This window comes from Poecilia mexicana, unplaced genomic scaffold, assembly GCF_051168715.1.
Source record: "Poecilia mexicana isolate PSO_F unplaced genomic scaffold, ASM5116871v1 scaffold_23, whole genome shotgun sequence".
In the NCBI taxonomy this organism is placed as follows: domain Eukaryota; kingdom Metazoa; phylum Chordata; class Actinopteri; order Cyprinodontiformes; family Poeciliidae; genus Poecilia; species Poecilia mexicana.
Window position 1 is genome coordinate 2,832,187 of NW_028263392.1, and position 14,910 is coordinate 2,847,096.

The window sequence follows — 14,910 nt, forward strand, 5'->3', positions numbered from 1 at the left end:
ATTTTATTGCAGATTCCTGTTTTTTTTTTTTTTTTTATTTTTTTTTTTAACAAACCCTAACATGTTCAAACAGGCTGGAAAAACTTATTTCCATGTTGGCTAGCTACCTTTTAGGAGAGCTGTAAATCTGACTAGAGAGAATGAAGTTGAAATTAATGCAGTGACAGTGCTGTAATAAAAAATAAGTTAATGGAATGCGCTTGTTGGCATGGAATGTTGCCATAACTTGGTAACAAGTAATCAACACTAGACTGTTTTCTACGTTTAGGTTTAAATTGTGTCAAACATTGTTTGAGACATTACTCACAGTTTTTAGCTCAAATTCTAGCTTTTATTAAGCATTGTAACATGTTAGAAGAAAGTCTAATCTTTTCCAAAAAAAAAAAAAAAAAAGAATTTAACAGGAAATTATGAACAGGCTCAACTTACCACAACCAGGAAGAAGACCATACAAGACAGTGAAAAACCACTGGTGTAGCCCAGGTAACCTGAAGAGAGAAAAAATGAATTATGTTTTAGATTATAACCCATTTCTATTGTTCATGTAATTACTTAAGCCTATTTTTTCCCCCTCGTTTTAGTGAGAACCTCGCTGAACAAATGCAACGCAGTGAAACAGGATTTGTACTTACCCAGATTTTTCAGGAGGGACAACGGCAGAATAATTCCGATGGACACGAACACCACCAGGTAGTTTCCGTTTAGGTACCATTCCCTGCAAACAGAACGCAGGTTTAAGACTGAGAGTTCAAGGAATGCTTAAAAAAAAGAAGAAAAAAGAAAAGAAAAAAAAGTAAAAACTGCCCAAGATCCCTGAGAGCAGACCTCACCCTGAATTCTCCTCTAAGTGTAAGAAGGCTCGGATGACTTCAGGGAGCTCGTACTTCACGGTGAAGAGGTAGCTGGACATGGCTGCAAGAGGACAAGGACAACGGTAGGTAACACTTTGTATCTGCATGAATTCGTCCCGAGTCATTAACATAGTTAACTGTAACTGCAGAGATCCTCGGCTTAATTTGGAAACAGGCCTCCAACTTAAACTGATCTCCACACATCTGGTCTTCGTTACAGAGCGTGGGAAAAACAGAAAGCCGTTTTTGAAAGGAAATTCATGAGAAGCACCATACAGGTTTACCACAAGCGAATGTTTACGAGATGCTAGGTGTGGCAAAAACCTCACATTTTCCCCCAGGGTTAAGCCTGGTGCTGGCAGCATCATGCTGAGGGAGACATGCATTGTGTTAACGCAGAGAGGCTGAAGAGAAATCCAAACCAACATATTCACTTTTGAATATTAAGTTGTTTTTTTTAACAAACTTCAGAAGAAGTTGCATCTCTTCCTTCAGCTTCACGGTTAAAAGCATTACTTTGTGTTGATCTTTCGCCCATAATCCAATGCTTTCATTTTAATTGTGAAAGGTGTCAATCACATAACCCTGTACTCTGATTAAATTACATCTCTAAATATAAATTTCTAAATTCAGTGTGGGTGTAGACAAAACTGCATTAAAGCTCTCATAAGCACGTGGCTGGAAGCATGTCAACACATTCCTGAAAGGTTCCAATTATGATAAATTTGACCCAAGACAAACTCTAACACCAGGTCCAGACAGACTCACACATGCGCTACGAATTCACATTTACCTCCAATGTTTTGCATGATTATTGATATGAAGGCAGCCATTTTTCCCGGCCAACCGAACGCTTTGTGCCCCAGCGTCTCGTAGATCAGAGAACCTGCCCATGCAGACAAGCAGAAACATGAAGACAATCAAGTGTATTCCTTTTTTCCCCACCCACTTAAAGAAAGAAACTGTTAAAATAAAACAAGCGAACACATCCACATCTTCAAGATGCATGTTCAGTAGTAACACCAACCTCCTTCTTTTGCCGTCATGAGGAGAAGATGAACGGAGTACAAGGAGAGGATGGCCACGGCGACTAGGAGGATTCTGCACACAAAGACGGACAGAGAGTGAAGATGAAGCACGTTTTCATGCTTTTTCAGTTAAATACGACAGAAAGGTCTCTCTGGGATGTGTGTCGTTTGGTGAGCTAGCCTTGTGGGACACGGTGTCCTGTCAACTTTAGCATGGTTCCAGCATGACCTTTGTGGAGTCATGTCGGAGCAATGCCAACTCATCCAGGCGTTTGGCCGCTGAAAATAGCCTAACTGTGTCAGGAGGGTGATACTGGAAGTACAGGAACAGAACATGTACATCAGGAGCAGCCGCCAGCAGCGGATCCGACCCAACCTGCTGGGACTTGAAGGTAGAGCTTTGTCTCATAGCTGATCCTGATAATAATGTTTGAGGACAGATGTTGCCAGTCTCAGTGAGGAAGGGCTGCCCAATGTTTTACCAGTCAACAAGAAGACGACAACTAACCCTCATCCAAACCAACACATGATCGAATGTTATTGACCTTTTGCGCTCTTCAGAAGGCGGCCTACTCCATGGCCGGCCATCAAAACTACCGGGTGGTAACCTCATTTCGCTTTTATTTAGTTGATTGAGCTTTAAAAGTGGTCATAGATCCTGCGCGGTTGGGAAAAAGTTCTTGAATAACTTTTACTGAGGACAGCTAAAGGTTTTGTAAGCATTTAAGTCAGCTCTGGTGTAAGGGGAAACATTGTTTATAACGTAGTGGTATGAACCATGTAGTGTGAATTCAGGCAAAGTTGGCGATTACATCAGGAGGAAGAAGGTTATTTCCAACTTTTGCAAATACCGCCATCTATGAGCTCCAACTAACTCGACTTGAACAAGTAGAAGCAAAGGCAGAGACATCAACCTCAGTTGCTCTGTTCAATACTCCCGTCCCTCACTTCTGACGTCCGTCATGGCGCCTCATGATTAAGTGACGCAGTAGCAAAGTGTCAATACATAAACACATTAGCAATATCCCTGTGAGCAACGCCACTTCCCAATGTGAGTCATGCACACATAAATGTCACAACACTCTTTTTGCAACGAGAAGGAGCCTCTGGACTTACGTAAAGAGAACAATGCCGGTGTTGGCCATGGCGTAGGACAGGCCCAGGATGCCGCTGCCCATGATGGCGTTGCTCAGGTTGAAGACCGACATGCCGAAGGAGGCGTGGCCCGGATGCTGGCCGAGAGAAAAGATGGAGAGTTTACAGTTTTGCTATTTTAATGTTGGTTAAATACTTGTAGTGACGGATGAGCTCTCTTACATATTCTTCTTCCTCATATTTCTTCTTCTTCATCAGCCCATTTGATAAGAACCTGTCATCTTCCCCATCGTCATTTTCGTCTATATATTGACTGCTGGAAGACCAAGGAAGCAAATCTTTAGGATACACTGGAATCTTACAGACATACTGGAGGCCCTTCACAGATTCCACCTGTTACTGAAACATTTCAGATCATCAAACAAATGTTCATTTCAGAAAAATGTAACCTGAGCTGATGTGCAACATAATTACAAAATGGTTTTAGTCTGAGGAGACAAAAGTTAAAGTTTCGGGAAGGTGTGTGTGTGTGTTACATCTGACTTAAAGCAAAACATTTCAGAAAAAGACCCTGAAGGTTGTTATGTTGCTTTTGCACCTGGACAACTTGTCCTCAGCGACGGAACCATTCATTTTGCTCTCTACTGGAAAATCTTTGAGAAGGAGAAATCAAGAGCACTTACTATCTTATGGAGCAAAACACTGATCTAAAACACACCAGCAAGTGTACTTCTGAATGGCAAGCCCCCAAAACAGCAAATAAAAGGTGTTGGTGTGACACCGTCAAAGCCTGGACTTTCATTTAGTTGAATTCAAACAACAGTAGACCAAAAAGCCTCCAGACATATTTAAATGGCTCCTTACTAGAAACAGCAAACACTTGATGACAGCATTAGATTTAGGGAGAAAATATTTTTTTTGCATAGGGTCGGTCTGGATAGATTTCTTTCCTTCAATATTTTAATAATTGTCATTTGAAAAAATGCTTTCTGTTTTACTTTGATGATCTGATATGTAGAGTAACAAAAAGTTACCTCTGCTTCCCTATTTGGTCATATATTTTTTTGCTGACCTGGCGATGGTGGACTTCTCCACATCAATGGGGCCTCTGAAATGTTCCTCCAAGCTGGCGGTGCTATCATCGTCGGCCTCCATGGGGACCCTCCTCAGCTCCATGAGTTCCCTAACTCCAGGCATTATGATGGAGGCAGCGGGATGAGAGGCGAGGATCCTTTGTTTCGGTCGATTGCTCGGCGCTCAGTCGTCACAAAGAGTTGACGCAAAATGTTTCTTCTTCAAGCTTGACTGAATGTTGATATCCTAGAAAATGAAAAAAAAAATCTAAAAAGAAAATGGAGAAAAGAACAAATGTAAGTCTCAGCTACTTAGGTTTCTGTTCAGACCTGCAGAGTTCTTCACCCAAACCCGTCTTCCCCTAAAGGGCTAAAAGCGAAAAGTTGACGAAAAGGAGTGGCAATATGCAGCTGATTGCAGACCTGAATGGCGGCATGTTGGCCGTCTTATCAGCCTCCCCCAGTGCCTTTTGGCCTTGATGAAGAAGGAAAAAGAAACAGAGCTATCTACCTTGCAAACGGTTTTCTGGAACCATGATCCACTCTGGCGCTACCTTGAGGAGAGCGTTTCTAACTTATGTTAGTAGACTGTATCATGTCTGGCTTCCTTCCAGTTTAGCTGTAAAGGCCAGTCTAAAAATTCCTCTCTCCTAAAAAGTTGGGTGTATCAAAATGTGCAGCCCAGCGCGGCTTTAGAAAAGGCACAGTGTCTCCTGCTGTTGGGTGGATCACCTCAGAGGAACTCATAGGATTTAATTAAAACGAGAAGCCCTGAGTAAAGCCCGGGCTAAACATGTCACTATGGATTTAATCACCTTGATTTCTAGCAGCACCCTTGTCAAAAAAAGTCCTACATCTCCAAGAATAACTTTGAAATGAAGACGTTGCCTTACCAAAGCTTAGGACACGACAAGGATCAAAGTGCATGTTGACTTTCACTTGTTGTTTAATACAAATTTAACCACAGAGAACAGGAGGCGCCAAACTGAGTACTTGCTTTCTGTTTTCCGTCTGTGCTGCTGATCAATATGTTGTGTAATCGAGAGGTCAAAGCCAGGGAATTAGGCAGGCATGACTCTAATGCAGCTACTGCTAAAATGATTTACAGTGTTGTTGGTGTTTCACACAAAGAACTCTTTGACTCAGTCCGAGGAAAAAGATCCACAACGGTACACGGCGACCAAAGAAGAAACAAACAACCGAGTAAGTCTGAGCTATGGGAATAACTACACCAACTGTAAAGACATGTCACTTTTTTTCTTCCCTACAAAGAGTGACTTCAGGTTGCTATGACTACATGTCTGGATATAACCAGCAACTCAGTACCCATGTTCGACGACCGGCTAATTTCAATAAACAAACGAAGAAGAAGCACTCAGTTCCTCAACTTCAGCAGTTGCAATAAACATATGGTACCGTTGGTCCACTCTGCCTTAATGACACCAATAAGTGGCACATCTACACACTCCACAAAAAAAAAAAAAAAGACAGGAACTAATTTTTTCCACTAGGCAAAAATTAAAAGGTTCCTTCTTGTCCTAACATTTCTCACCTCACAAGAAAATTTAAGTTCAGAACTCCTAGAAAGTCCTCACAGTGGCATATATGAGTTAAGAAGCATCTGACCAATCAAAATTTTTGCTAAGATGATCTATCAAGAACAAAGTGTAAGAATATTCAGTTTCGTTGTAGCTGTGTATCTAGATCTTTTGTTATTTTTTTTTGGGGGGGGAGTGTCAAAGTCATTTCCAAAATCCTACATTTATCTTTATTTTAGACATGGGAATGGTTTCCTTTCAGACAGCTGACCTGCAATGGTCAGCAACAGACGGGGGAGGGGAAGCATTAACTCACACTACAAGAGAATATATTAAGCAACGCACAAAAAACTCTGGCAGTTCCTCTGGCATCTCATTATTACTTTAAACCACGGGAGGTTAATGACAAACATCTTTTGGAGTTTTGAAAAGTAACTCTTTAAAGCCCACGCCTAATGCTAACTTTTTTTCTATACTCATTTGTTTAATAGTGGTGTAGAAAAAAACAAAAACCTTTATGCCTGGAACTTAAAACCCAACCTAAGAATCCAATATGACTGTCATACATGTAAAAACTTAAAAATAGCTACAGTAATTTGTATTTTTGATGTGTTAAATCACAAAAACTCATGAAAAAAATCATTGTACTATCAAACCTTTGATTGAAAGCAGGTTGATGAAGAGTTTGAAAGCAGCTGATAGAAACTGATAGCATTAGTAGCTATAAGCCAACATGATGGCATTACTAGCTTCTAGCTAATTTCTGCTGATATCTACAAGCAACAGCTAGCACTTTGTAATGCTATCAGAATTACAGGCTGATAGCATTGCTAGCTTTGTAATGCTAAGAGGAAATACTAACAATTAGCACACCTGACTGCTTTTCTAGCCTAAAAGTTGAACTGTAAACTATTCCACTAATATAAAACATATTTAAATCCATTTCTAAGTGTCTTCATGCTCTTTAAAACTCAAATAAAAATCAAAGATTAATACAATAAATCTTTTAACGTCAAATATCCAATTCTATATACAAGTTAAATATCATTCAGCAGTACCAGCTCCTTTCCACAAGTTATCTGAGCTTAAAAACAAATTGAGAAATGCCATAAGGTGTTTGAATCAACAACAGTTTCAAGAAGGAAGTGTTTGGGCAACAGACTCTTTGCATCATATTGCAGCGGCATGAACAGAGTCAAGTGGAAACCAGCACAAAGGTTTTTATTTAGCAACAGCAGGATCATTATGCAAACAAAAGTAAACATATGTGACTCCATCTCCACCAGGTTGGCCCACAGCATGACACTTTCCTGCAGATGATGTTGGCATCGCTGAGCGACTGTCACTCTTCCTGTTTCCAAAGCCCTGTCACAATAAAAACCCTTGAATCCTTCAGCTAAAGGAGATTTAGAAGCTCCATTACCACAACGATCACACACTAAAATCACCGCGTCCGCCTCGATGGCGGCGCAGAAACGAGCCGGACGGGGAGTTTTGCGCCTGTTGCTGCCAGAAGGGGATCAACACGTCCGACCGGGTTAATTTCACATGAGAAGAAGAATGCTGAGGAATGTACTATATAAAATAAGTCGAACTGTATACATCTAGGAGAAGACAAAACGTAACTAGAACAGACTGCAGAAGTCAATTCAAAAAGCGATCCGAGCTGTAAATCTGTCAAAGGTTCGTTTGTGTTTATGGTTCCTGTTTTATTGCTGAAACTGTGAGTCAATGCGCTCTATGAACATGACATGTATGCCACCTTCACATGGTCAAACAGATGCATTTATCTTCGATCGATGCTGATGGTTGAAAATATAAACTGGATTGTTAAACGAGGCGTCACAGATTCCTCATGCAAATGAATTCATGCTTCAGTGCAGATAGAAAGTAAACACATCAGAAGTCACATGTGATTACACAGCATGCACAAATACGCTCAGTATGATGAGATCTAGTGGTTGTAATTTATTATGTTTCATTTTGATTTATAGAATATATTAATGTGATTTCTGCCAAACACACGTTTGGAGAAAACTCCTCCAAAGCTCTCCTCGTCTGTTCTCCACCCAAAGCAAACTCTTGCATCAGCCATCTGTAAAATCCCCTCAGGCATTGCCTGGGTCAGACTTTTAAAAGATCTCCATTTTTTTTTTTGACCTCCCACAAAATAAAGCAAAAACACACGCACGCAAATGCAATCATTTTGCAGTGAAAACATGAAAATTAAACACTCAGCCATGCCGCTACATTTTTATTTTTGTTTTTTTAAATCCTCACCTAAAATCCCTCTGTATAATATTTAACACAGTGAACATTTAGGCTCACTTACTGGGATAGTTCTGAAAGAGGGTCCGATCCGGTCGGCGCCTTGCTTTTCTCTTTTCAAACAGTTTATTTGAAGCCGAAAGACAGAAGACAGACGAGCGACTAAAACGAGGAGGTGCGGCTCTTTAGTAAAACTCAGGTAAGAAGTCGCGTTTTAAAGGAGAGGAGGGAGGGCCGCGCTCAGCCTATGAGGGCGATCCCACTGTGTGTGGGCCCCTCCTTCGTGGAATGTAGAAAAAAAACCCGACAGGGCCGTGACCCCTGTAAAGAAATTAGATAGAAATATAGGCAGACATACAGATAGACATAAAGATAGAGAGATGGTCAGATAGAAAGATCGACATAACAATAGGCATACAGACAGATAGATAAATAGAGAAAAACCCATAGACATATAGACAGACAGACATACATATGGGCTGACAAGTTGACAGAAAGGGTAGTGACACCAGATTTGCCACCATCAGACTGAAGTCATCAGGTCTATCGGTTTAAATACCCTCAATGCCCTCAAGATCTGATCATGTGACACACCACATGACCTGTTCATCAGTTTTATTCTCTGGACAATGTAGTCTGGTCAAACACTCTGGTACCGATCTGAGACCAGTCCCAAACAGAGCCACTTACTGATAATGGCCAACTGATTACACACACACACACACACACACACCCCCACACACACACGCACACAGAGAAGTCAGCCGTACACACTCATGGACAGTTGCACACCGACAGTGACCGTCAGGGGTTTGGTAGGGTAGGCCGTGCCGCTGCCTGACCAATCGGAGGGAAGAGCTGCAGGGATGTTGCTCTAGCCAAGGTTATGTTCGCGTCAATGCGGGGGTTCTTTATCTCTGTGGGGTTTGTGTCGTAACGCCGGAGAACACGCACGCCAACCGATCGTACAGCGGGCAAACTGCCGGACTGATTTGTACCTCAAAAACAGCCTCAATTATCAGCCGGGAGGAACTGGATGAGTGCAGAGTGCTTCAATATATTTTCCAACTTCTAGAGAATCAGAACGAATATTTGATCCAGTGTTTCGATCTAGACCATCAGCCTCTAGAATATGGAGGAAATGGTATTTCATTAAGATTTGGAAACTCAAGTCAGAAAAATCTGCTAGAATGTTCCCTAAAGATAGAATTGTAAAGCCTAAAGGGTTCAGATTCATTTGTTAATCCAACATGGCAGCTGGAATGTTGCTATAGTTACAGTATACTTGGACCTTTGACAGGATGGATATCAACAAACCAGTGACACTGTATGACTTCAGTTGTCCATCGCTGTTGTTTCCAGATGTTGTTTGTGTGTCAGATTTATGGGCGTACCAGAAACACGCAAATACAAAGGTTCCGCTTGGAACTTTTGTACGAACCCCCAGCCCCAACTTATGACTTTGACTTACTTTAAAATTTTTAACACATTAAAATCTATGTAATCAATTACTCAAAATTAACGCATTGAAGTCCAAGCACAACTAACTCTAAATTATTGTAATGAGTTTTGTCAGAAGTTCAGATTTTTATCTTTAAAGTCTGGAATTTTTGTTCCACACTATTTTTATTTGCTGACACGATAAGCACTACACTTACAATTTCTGAATTTTCCTAATATAAAAATAATGATAAATAAATAGTTAAAACAGCAACAAACATTTGCATATCAACAGGCCTTGGTATCGTCTTCGGAGGTTTCCTTAAATAAGAAGCAAAACACAAATTCCTATAAATAGTAAACTCCCAACCATGACAGGTGCATTCCATAGATGGCTTCGCTGTCCGTTAAGTGTATGGGGGTCTTCACATGTGTATTTAGCCAATCACCTGTGACCAGAATGCATCAATGAGCTAACGTCACCCCAACAGGGGGCTGGAGGATGGCGATGTTTGAGGACAGATATAGTAGATGTTGCGCACCTAAAAATATCAATGTTTCTAGGGGCCGAGAACATGGATCCATTTCTATATTCAAGCTAGAAGAAAAGAACTTCGACACTAGAAGTGATCTGTGAAAAACACTTCATGGTGTCACGTTTGGGTTCCAGTTCAAATCGAATGATCAGGTGGCTTTACTTACTGTTCTTGTCTGTGTATACAGGAACAGAGAGTGCTCTGTCCAACCCTCCTTGTCCTTTCAGTCTCTTTTATGTAAATGATTATTGCCTCTGGCTTCTGCTCTGGGCCCACCTCTCGTCGACAAGTACTGCCCCAATCTTCTCGGAATGGCTCTATGAAAAAGTTGTTGACTAACTGGCAAAGTCACAATAATGCTGGAACCTGCTGTTAGACATTGATGTTTGTAGCCACGTCCTTTTTGCTAAGCACCCTGTATCTATGTTCGAGGCTCTTATTTTGAAGTAGGATAGGAAGTAGTTATTGAGTTGTACAGCTATGTCACGAGTCCGTGAATAAAACCAGACTGGTTGAGAATGCTGGGATGAAAAAAGTTCTTAAAAACCCTCGTCACAATTAACCCGTTGCAGTCTATAGTCACTACATTTCTGTACCATTATACTCTAATTAACTATATACCACAAGAGGTTAAAGGCTAATAATCACATATTGACCTCAAACCCTCACCAGACTAAGGTGTACACATACCATGAATGCCTGTTGATGCATTTTCCACGCATACCAAGAATTATAATCAAAGCAATGTGTTGCCATATAAGTGCTTCGAGTTCAAAATGTGTTTCTTTTGTATCTGCTACATTCAAATTGACTGCAAGAATTGGGGAAAAAAAATCAGGCAGGAGTTTAGGTAGAATGTAAAAAAAAGTTAAAAGAGTAGATTTAAATAACTGCTAAGCATTATGCTAAGCATCTACTGTGACTGGCTAACAGCTGGTCGATAAAGTAAAGGATTATTTTGATGCTTGTTCATGACCTGGATTAAAAAAGTCTCAATAAGATATCAAATGAGATTTTCTGGAGGCAAAGCTACAGATGTTTACAAGAATCCAGGATCAGAAAACATTTATTTTATGAATATAAGTGCCTTGGCTAAATAGAGACACATAGTATTTTTTAAATTCAGGTTTAGTCAAACTTTTTTTGTGAGAAAAATGTGAAAAACCATCTGAAGCATGTGTCTAACATGGCAGGATGAACACCACAACAGCTAAGACAACTAAAAAAAAACCCAAAAAGCTAAATGAAATTTAAATTTCAGAGAGATTTCTGGTACAGAACAAGACCTCGACTGCATATCATTAGGTTTTCTCAGAAGATGTGTGTTGGCTCAAAATTTCTTTCTTCATGCCAGCGGAATATTATTTTGTCTCAACTTAAAAACCAACAGCCGACACATTTTTCCACTTCAGACAGCATCGGTGCTTCTGATGTAATGCATTCCACTTCCTTCTGCATATCTCTTGAGAAGCCTGCCTGTCCAACCTCTTCAGTCACTTTCTGAAACCAACAGTGCTGCCGTCATCTCTACAAAGGGGGTCTGCTTTGCATATGGGTAGCTGGAGAGAGAGAGAGAAAAAGCCAGTCTTTCTGGCTTTCAACTCCTGTTAACATCCAGGAGCAGGGCGGTTGCCTTTGCGACACTTTCAAGTGTGGACATTCAAAACAAAGGCTGACACATTCTGACACAGATGATCAGCAACTGTTATGATCTTGCTGGCTGTATTTGTCCACTTGAGTTGGGTCAGTGCCTAAAGAAATAATAACTGCTTGGATATCTGATTACAGACTTAGAGAGAATTGAAATCTTTTAAGTTGTCAAGATACATAGCGACAGCACAGAAACGTTCGTAAAGGTTAGTCGGCTTTGGGACTCAAAGCTTGGATGAACCAATAACAATGGGTCTGTACAACCAACAGCCATGTGATTTGAGGCAAGAAAAACACCCGTGTTGTCGTGGTGCAACACACCTTGGACAGTGCACCGAGATGGAAGGGATCAGTGGACTTTTGGTCATCGTGGGATGGTTTTACGAAAGACGTTTCAAAAACAAAAGCTCAACAATGGCTCAGAGGTTTCTGAGCCGTTGAAACTGTCTGGATGGAAAGTTTTATGACCTCAGAGATTAGTCTGAAATAAATCAAAGACCTCTGACTTTAGTCTCTTTAAGTGACATTCAAGGCTATCTGGCTTGAAAGTAAACATCATCCTGCCCTTTTGTACATAACCCCAGTTTGCCCTAGTCTACAATGAACCCAACGGACCACATCTGTTCATCTTATCAGTGGCTATCGATCTCTCGTTGTGTATTCCAGAAATGACGCCAGCGTCTTGTTTTTTTCTTTAGCAATATGTCATTTTTACACAGCTGATGATAGGAACCTTGAGTTTAGCTTATATGTAACTGAACGCAGGAGGTATTGGAAGAAAAAAAAACATTATTTCTTAATCAGGTATGTTCCAGTTTCACAAAAGTTAAATTTAAAGTTTTTCTACAACCTCTGTAGAAAGTGAATAGCATAGAGCAAACAGTTAGTTTTTTACCAGGCTAGTACTTAGCACGAGAGAGTTGATAATTACAAAAATTGGACCTACCGTATTTTCCGCACTATAAGGCGCACCGGATTATAAGGCGCACCTTCAATGAATGGCCTATTTTAGGACTTTTTTCATACATTAGGCGCACCGCATTATAAGGCGCATAGAATAGACGCTTCATACTCTATTATTACACATCCACATTAATAAAGAAATGGTCCCCGAGTACTTTATATAGTAGGCTGGCCCAGTCGTTGTTTCACTCACGGTGTTGGTGTTGCGATATTATGCCCAACTGCTTTCTGGGTAACACAGACCAACCGACAAGCTGCCGCTGCAGTCTCTGTCTCTCTTCCCCTGCCCCTCCCCCCCTTTAAATGTATTATCAAACTTTATTAACAAACCAGTGTTCTGACAACTATCCCAGCATGCACCGCGCACTACTTCTTCTACGGGGGAAAAAGAAGTTGGCGGCTGCTTACAGTAGTGGACCAACTACGTAAGCAGCCTACTGCATGTCTGTGTAAACATGACGTCTTTCATTTCGATCTGAGTTAATTAGCGTAGCATTTCTGCCGGATTTTCACAACATATCAGCCACGGCAATGGACAGGGGAACCAACAAGTTCATGTCATCTTTTTTGGACAACATCAAGGTGTTTGAGCCACTGGATGCCTCCGCGTCACAGCTAAAAGCTACCGATAGATGAGGAAAACAGCAGATCCTCACACCCTCAGCATAAATATAGCTGTGGACAAGATCACTGATGCCTATTGTTCTTGCAAGGCTGGGTAAGTCGGCATTCATGGTTTTGATGGTCCACAATGTACATTAGCATATGTTTACTACTGTAGCTTGTGTTTGTGAGACGGTCACGCACGTGGTAGCTGCACTGTGACCTAAAATGGGCATTAGCCAATGAAACGCGGCCCCTGTGGTAAGGTCCGTTGCTGGACCTGTTGTGGCTCAATATTGGTCCATATATAAGGCGCACCGGATTATAAGGCGCACTGTCGGCTTTTGAGGAAATTGAAGGTTTTTAGGTGCGCCTTATAGTGCGGAAAATACGGTATTTTAGCTTCTTTAAAAAAAGAGAGCTCTCTACTTGGGAGTATACAAGTGATCAATTACTCCAATAGTCACAAATACATCTTGGTATGTTTGCATTAAAGGAGCATTTGTGTCTTAGCATAAATTTCTGGATGAAAAACATGCAAAGAAAAACTTTGATAAAAAAATCTGGGATTTTCAGTGAGACAATCTACCATTATGACTGAACCACTGATGACAGGAGAGTTTAATACAAGAATCCAAGAAATTAACAAAAGCAATAAAACTTAAAAAGCAAACGTACTTTACCCTGATTTGATCATAGCCTCTGGTTCTATCCACATTTCAACTCACTGAAAGGCTTTTTTTTTTGTCATTGTACCAGATTTGAACAGAATGTGACGGCAGCTTCCTGACAAACCGCCAAAGGCCGCTCGGAATCCTGTGTGATATCGATATTCACTCCCTTGAAACTGAATCGACATCTGGCTTGCAGCTCTTTTGGTCGTTTGCGGTCCAGGTTACATCAGTTCAGCTTCGGCCAGCAGCCGCACGGCAGGCTCTGACCGACATTTCAGAGCTCGTCCACTGCCAAATAGAAGCACATATCCATGGCTAGCCTCCAGCATTTATAGAACAGGTGCTCCAATCTGTGCTGGTATTCCAGTCTCTATTGGTGACCTAGGCTGTACTGGTACTGAAGTCATTGTGGTGTGTTTTAAATGCAGGATGTTTGGAATAAACAAAGTCAAAAAATCTTTTTTTAATCTGGTCCCTTGAAATGATCTCTCCAGTCATAAGGTTTATACATTTTTGCCAAAGACTTCACTGAGTCTTTGAACCGTCGCTGTTCTACAGCGACAACTTTGGTGCTTTACATGGTAATGGAAAAACAATTAACATTCTATTGCCTTACTTCTGTCCTTTGGGCTTCTTTCATATAGCTCTCTGACCTGTGTAAAAACAATTTAGAAAATGACGCTTTTTAAATAACACCCAGCAGCCTCTGTCTGTCAAAGTCAGAGTGAAGCCTGCAGGTTGGTCCTAAATTTGTCAGAGAGATTGTGATTTGTATGCCGACCTTCAGCAGGCTTTCACATCTCCTACATGCTCCTATTTGTGGTGCGGATGCAAACAGAGGAAAGGCCTTGCTGAGGAAATGGCTACCCTACATACTCTTGAAGGTATGTCGTCCTCCAGTGAGGCCCCTAGTTCCCATTTCTCTCAAGAAGTTGAAAGAACTTTCTGTTCCGGAAGCTCTTTCAGTCTGTTTGATGGCAGCTAAAGTCTATTTGTTGAGCATTTAGTGTCACAAATTATGCCTCTTGCTTGTTAGTCAATTGAAAAACATCAATATGAAAAAGTAAAAACAACCACAAAGCCACAACAACAAACCTCGTAAGGTTTTATAAATTGATAAGAGTTCCCTGTGCTGAGGGAAGTACCCTTGGCTCAAGATCAGTCATCTGTTCCGTCTTGGCACACTTTGCT

The 14,910-nt window shown here is 41.0% G+C and overlaps 2 protein-coding genes across 4 annotated transcripts in view; one reads left to right on the forward strand and one right to left on the reverse strand.

Annotated features, from left to right (window-relative positions):
* slc38a4 (solute carrier family 38 member 4) overlaps positions 1-14,910 on the reverse strand; it is a 31,565-nt gene that overhangs the window by 14,361 nt on the left and 2,294 nt on the right. Inside the window, exons 1-9 of one of the 3 annotated variants that reach the window (XM_015010132.2) lie at positions 7,918-12,818; positions 4,047-4,315; positions 3,197-3,290; positions 2,996-3,111; positions 1,879-1,952; positions 1,645-1,737; positions 831-912; positions 633-715; positions 430-488 (exon numbers count right to left, since the gene is read on the reverse strand). In XM_015010132.2, the coding sequence (XP_014865618.2) occupies positions 430-488; positions 633-715; positions 831-912; positions 1,645-1,737; positions 1,879-1,952; positions 2,996-3,111; positions 3,197-3,290; positions 4,047-4,171 (726 nt within the window). In that variant the 5' untranslated portion in view covers positions 4,172-4,315; positions 7,918-12,818. Of the gene's footprint in view, positions 1-429; positions 489-632; positions 716-830; positions 913-1,644; positions 1,738-1,878; positions 1,953-2,995; positions 3,112-3,196; positions 3,291-4,046; positions 6,951-7,917; positions 12,819-14,910 lie in introns of those variants that run through there. The other 2 variants (XM_088003112.1, XM_015010133.2) reach the window with 2 other exon arrangements.
* LOC106931787 (amphoterin-induced protein 2-like) overlaps positions 794-14,910 on the forward strand; it is a 45,735-nt gene continuing 31,618 nt past the window's right edge. The window contains exon 1 of the mRNA XM_015010134.2: positions 794-934. The gene's annotated coding sequence lies outside the window, so the exon portion shown is untranslated. The remainder of the gene's footprint in view (positions 935-14,910) is intronic.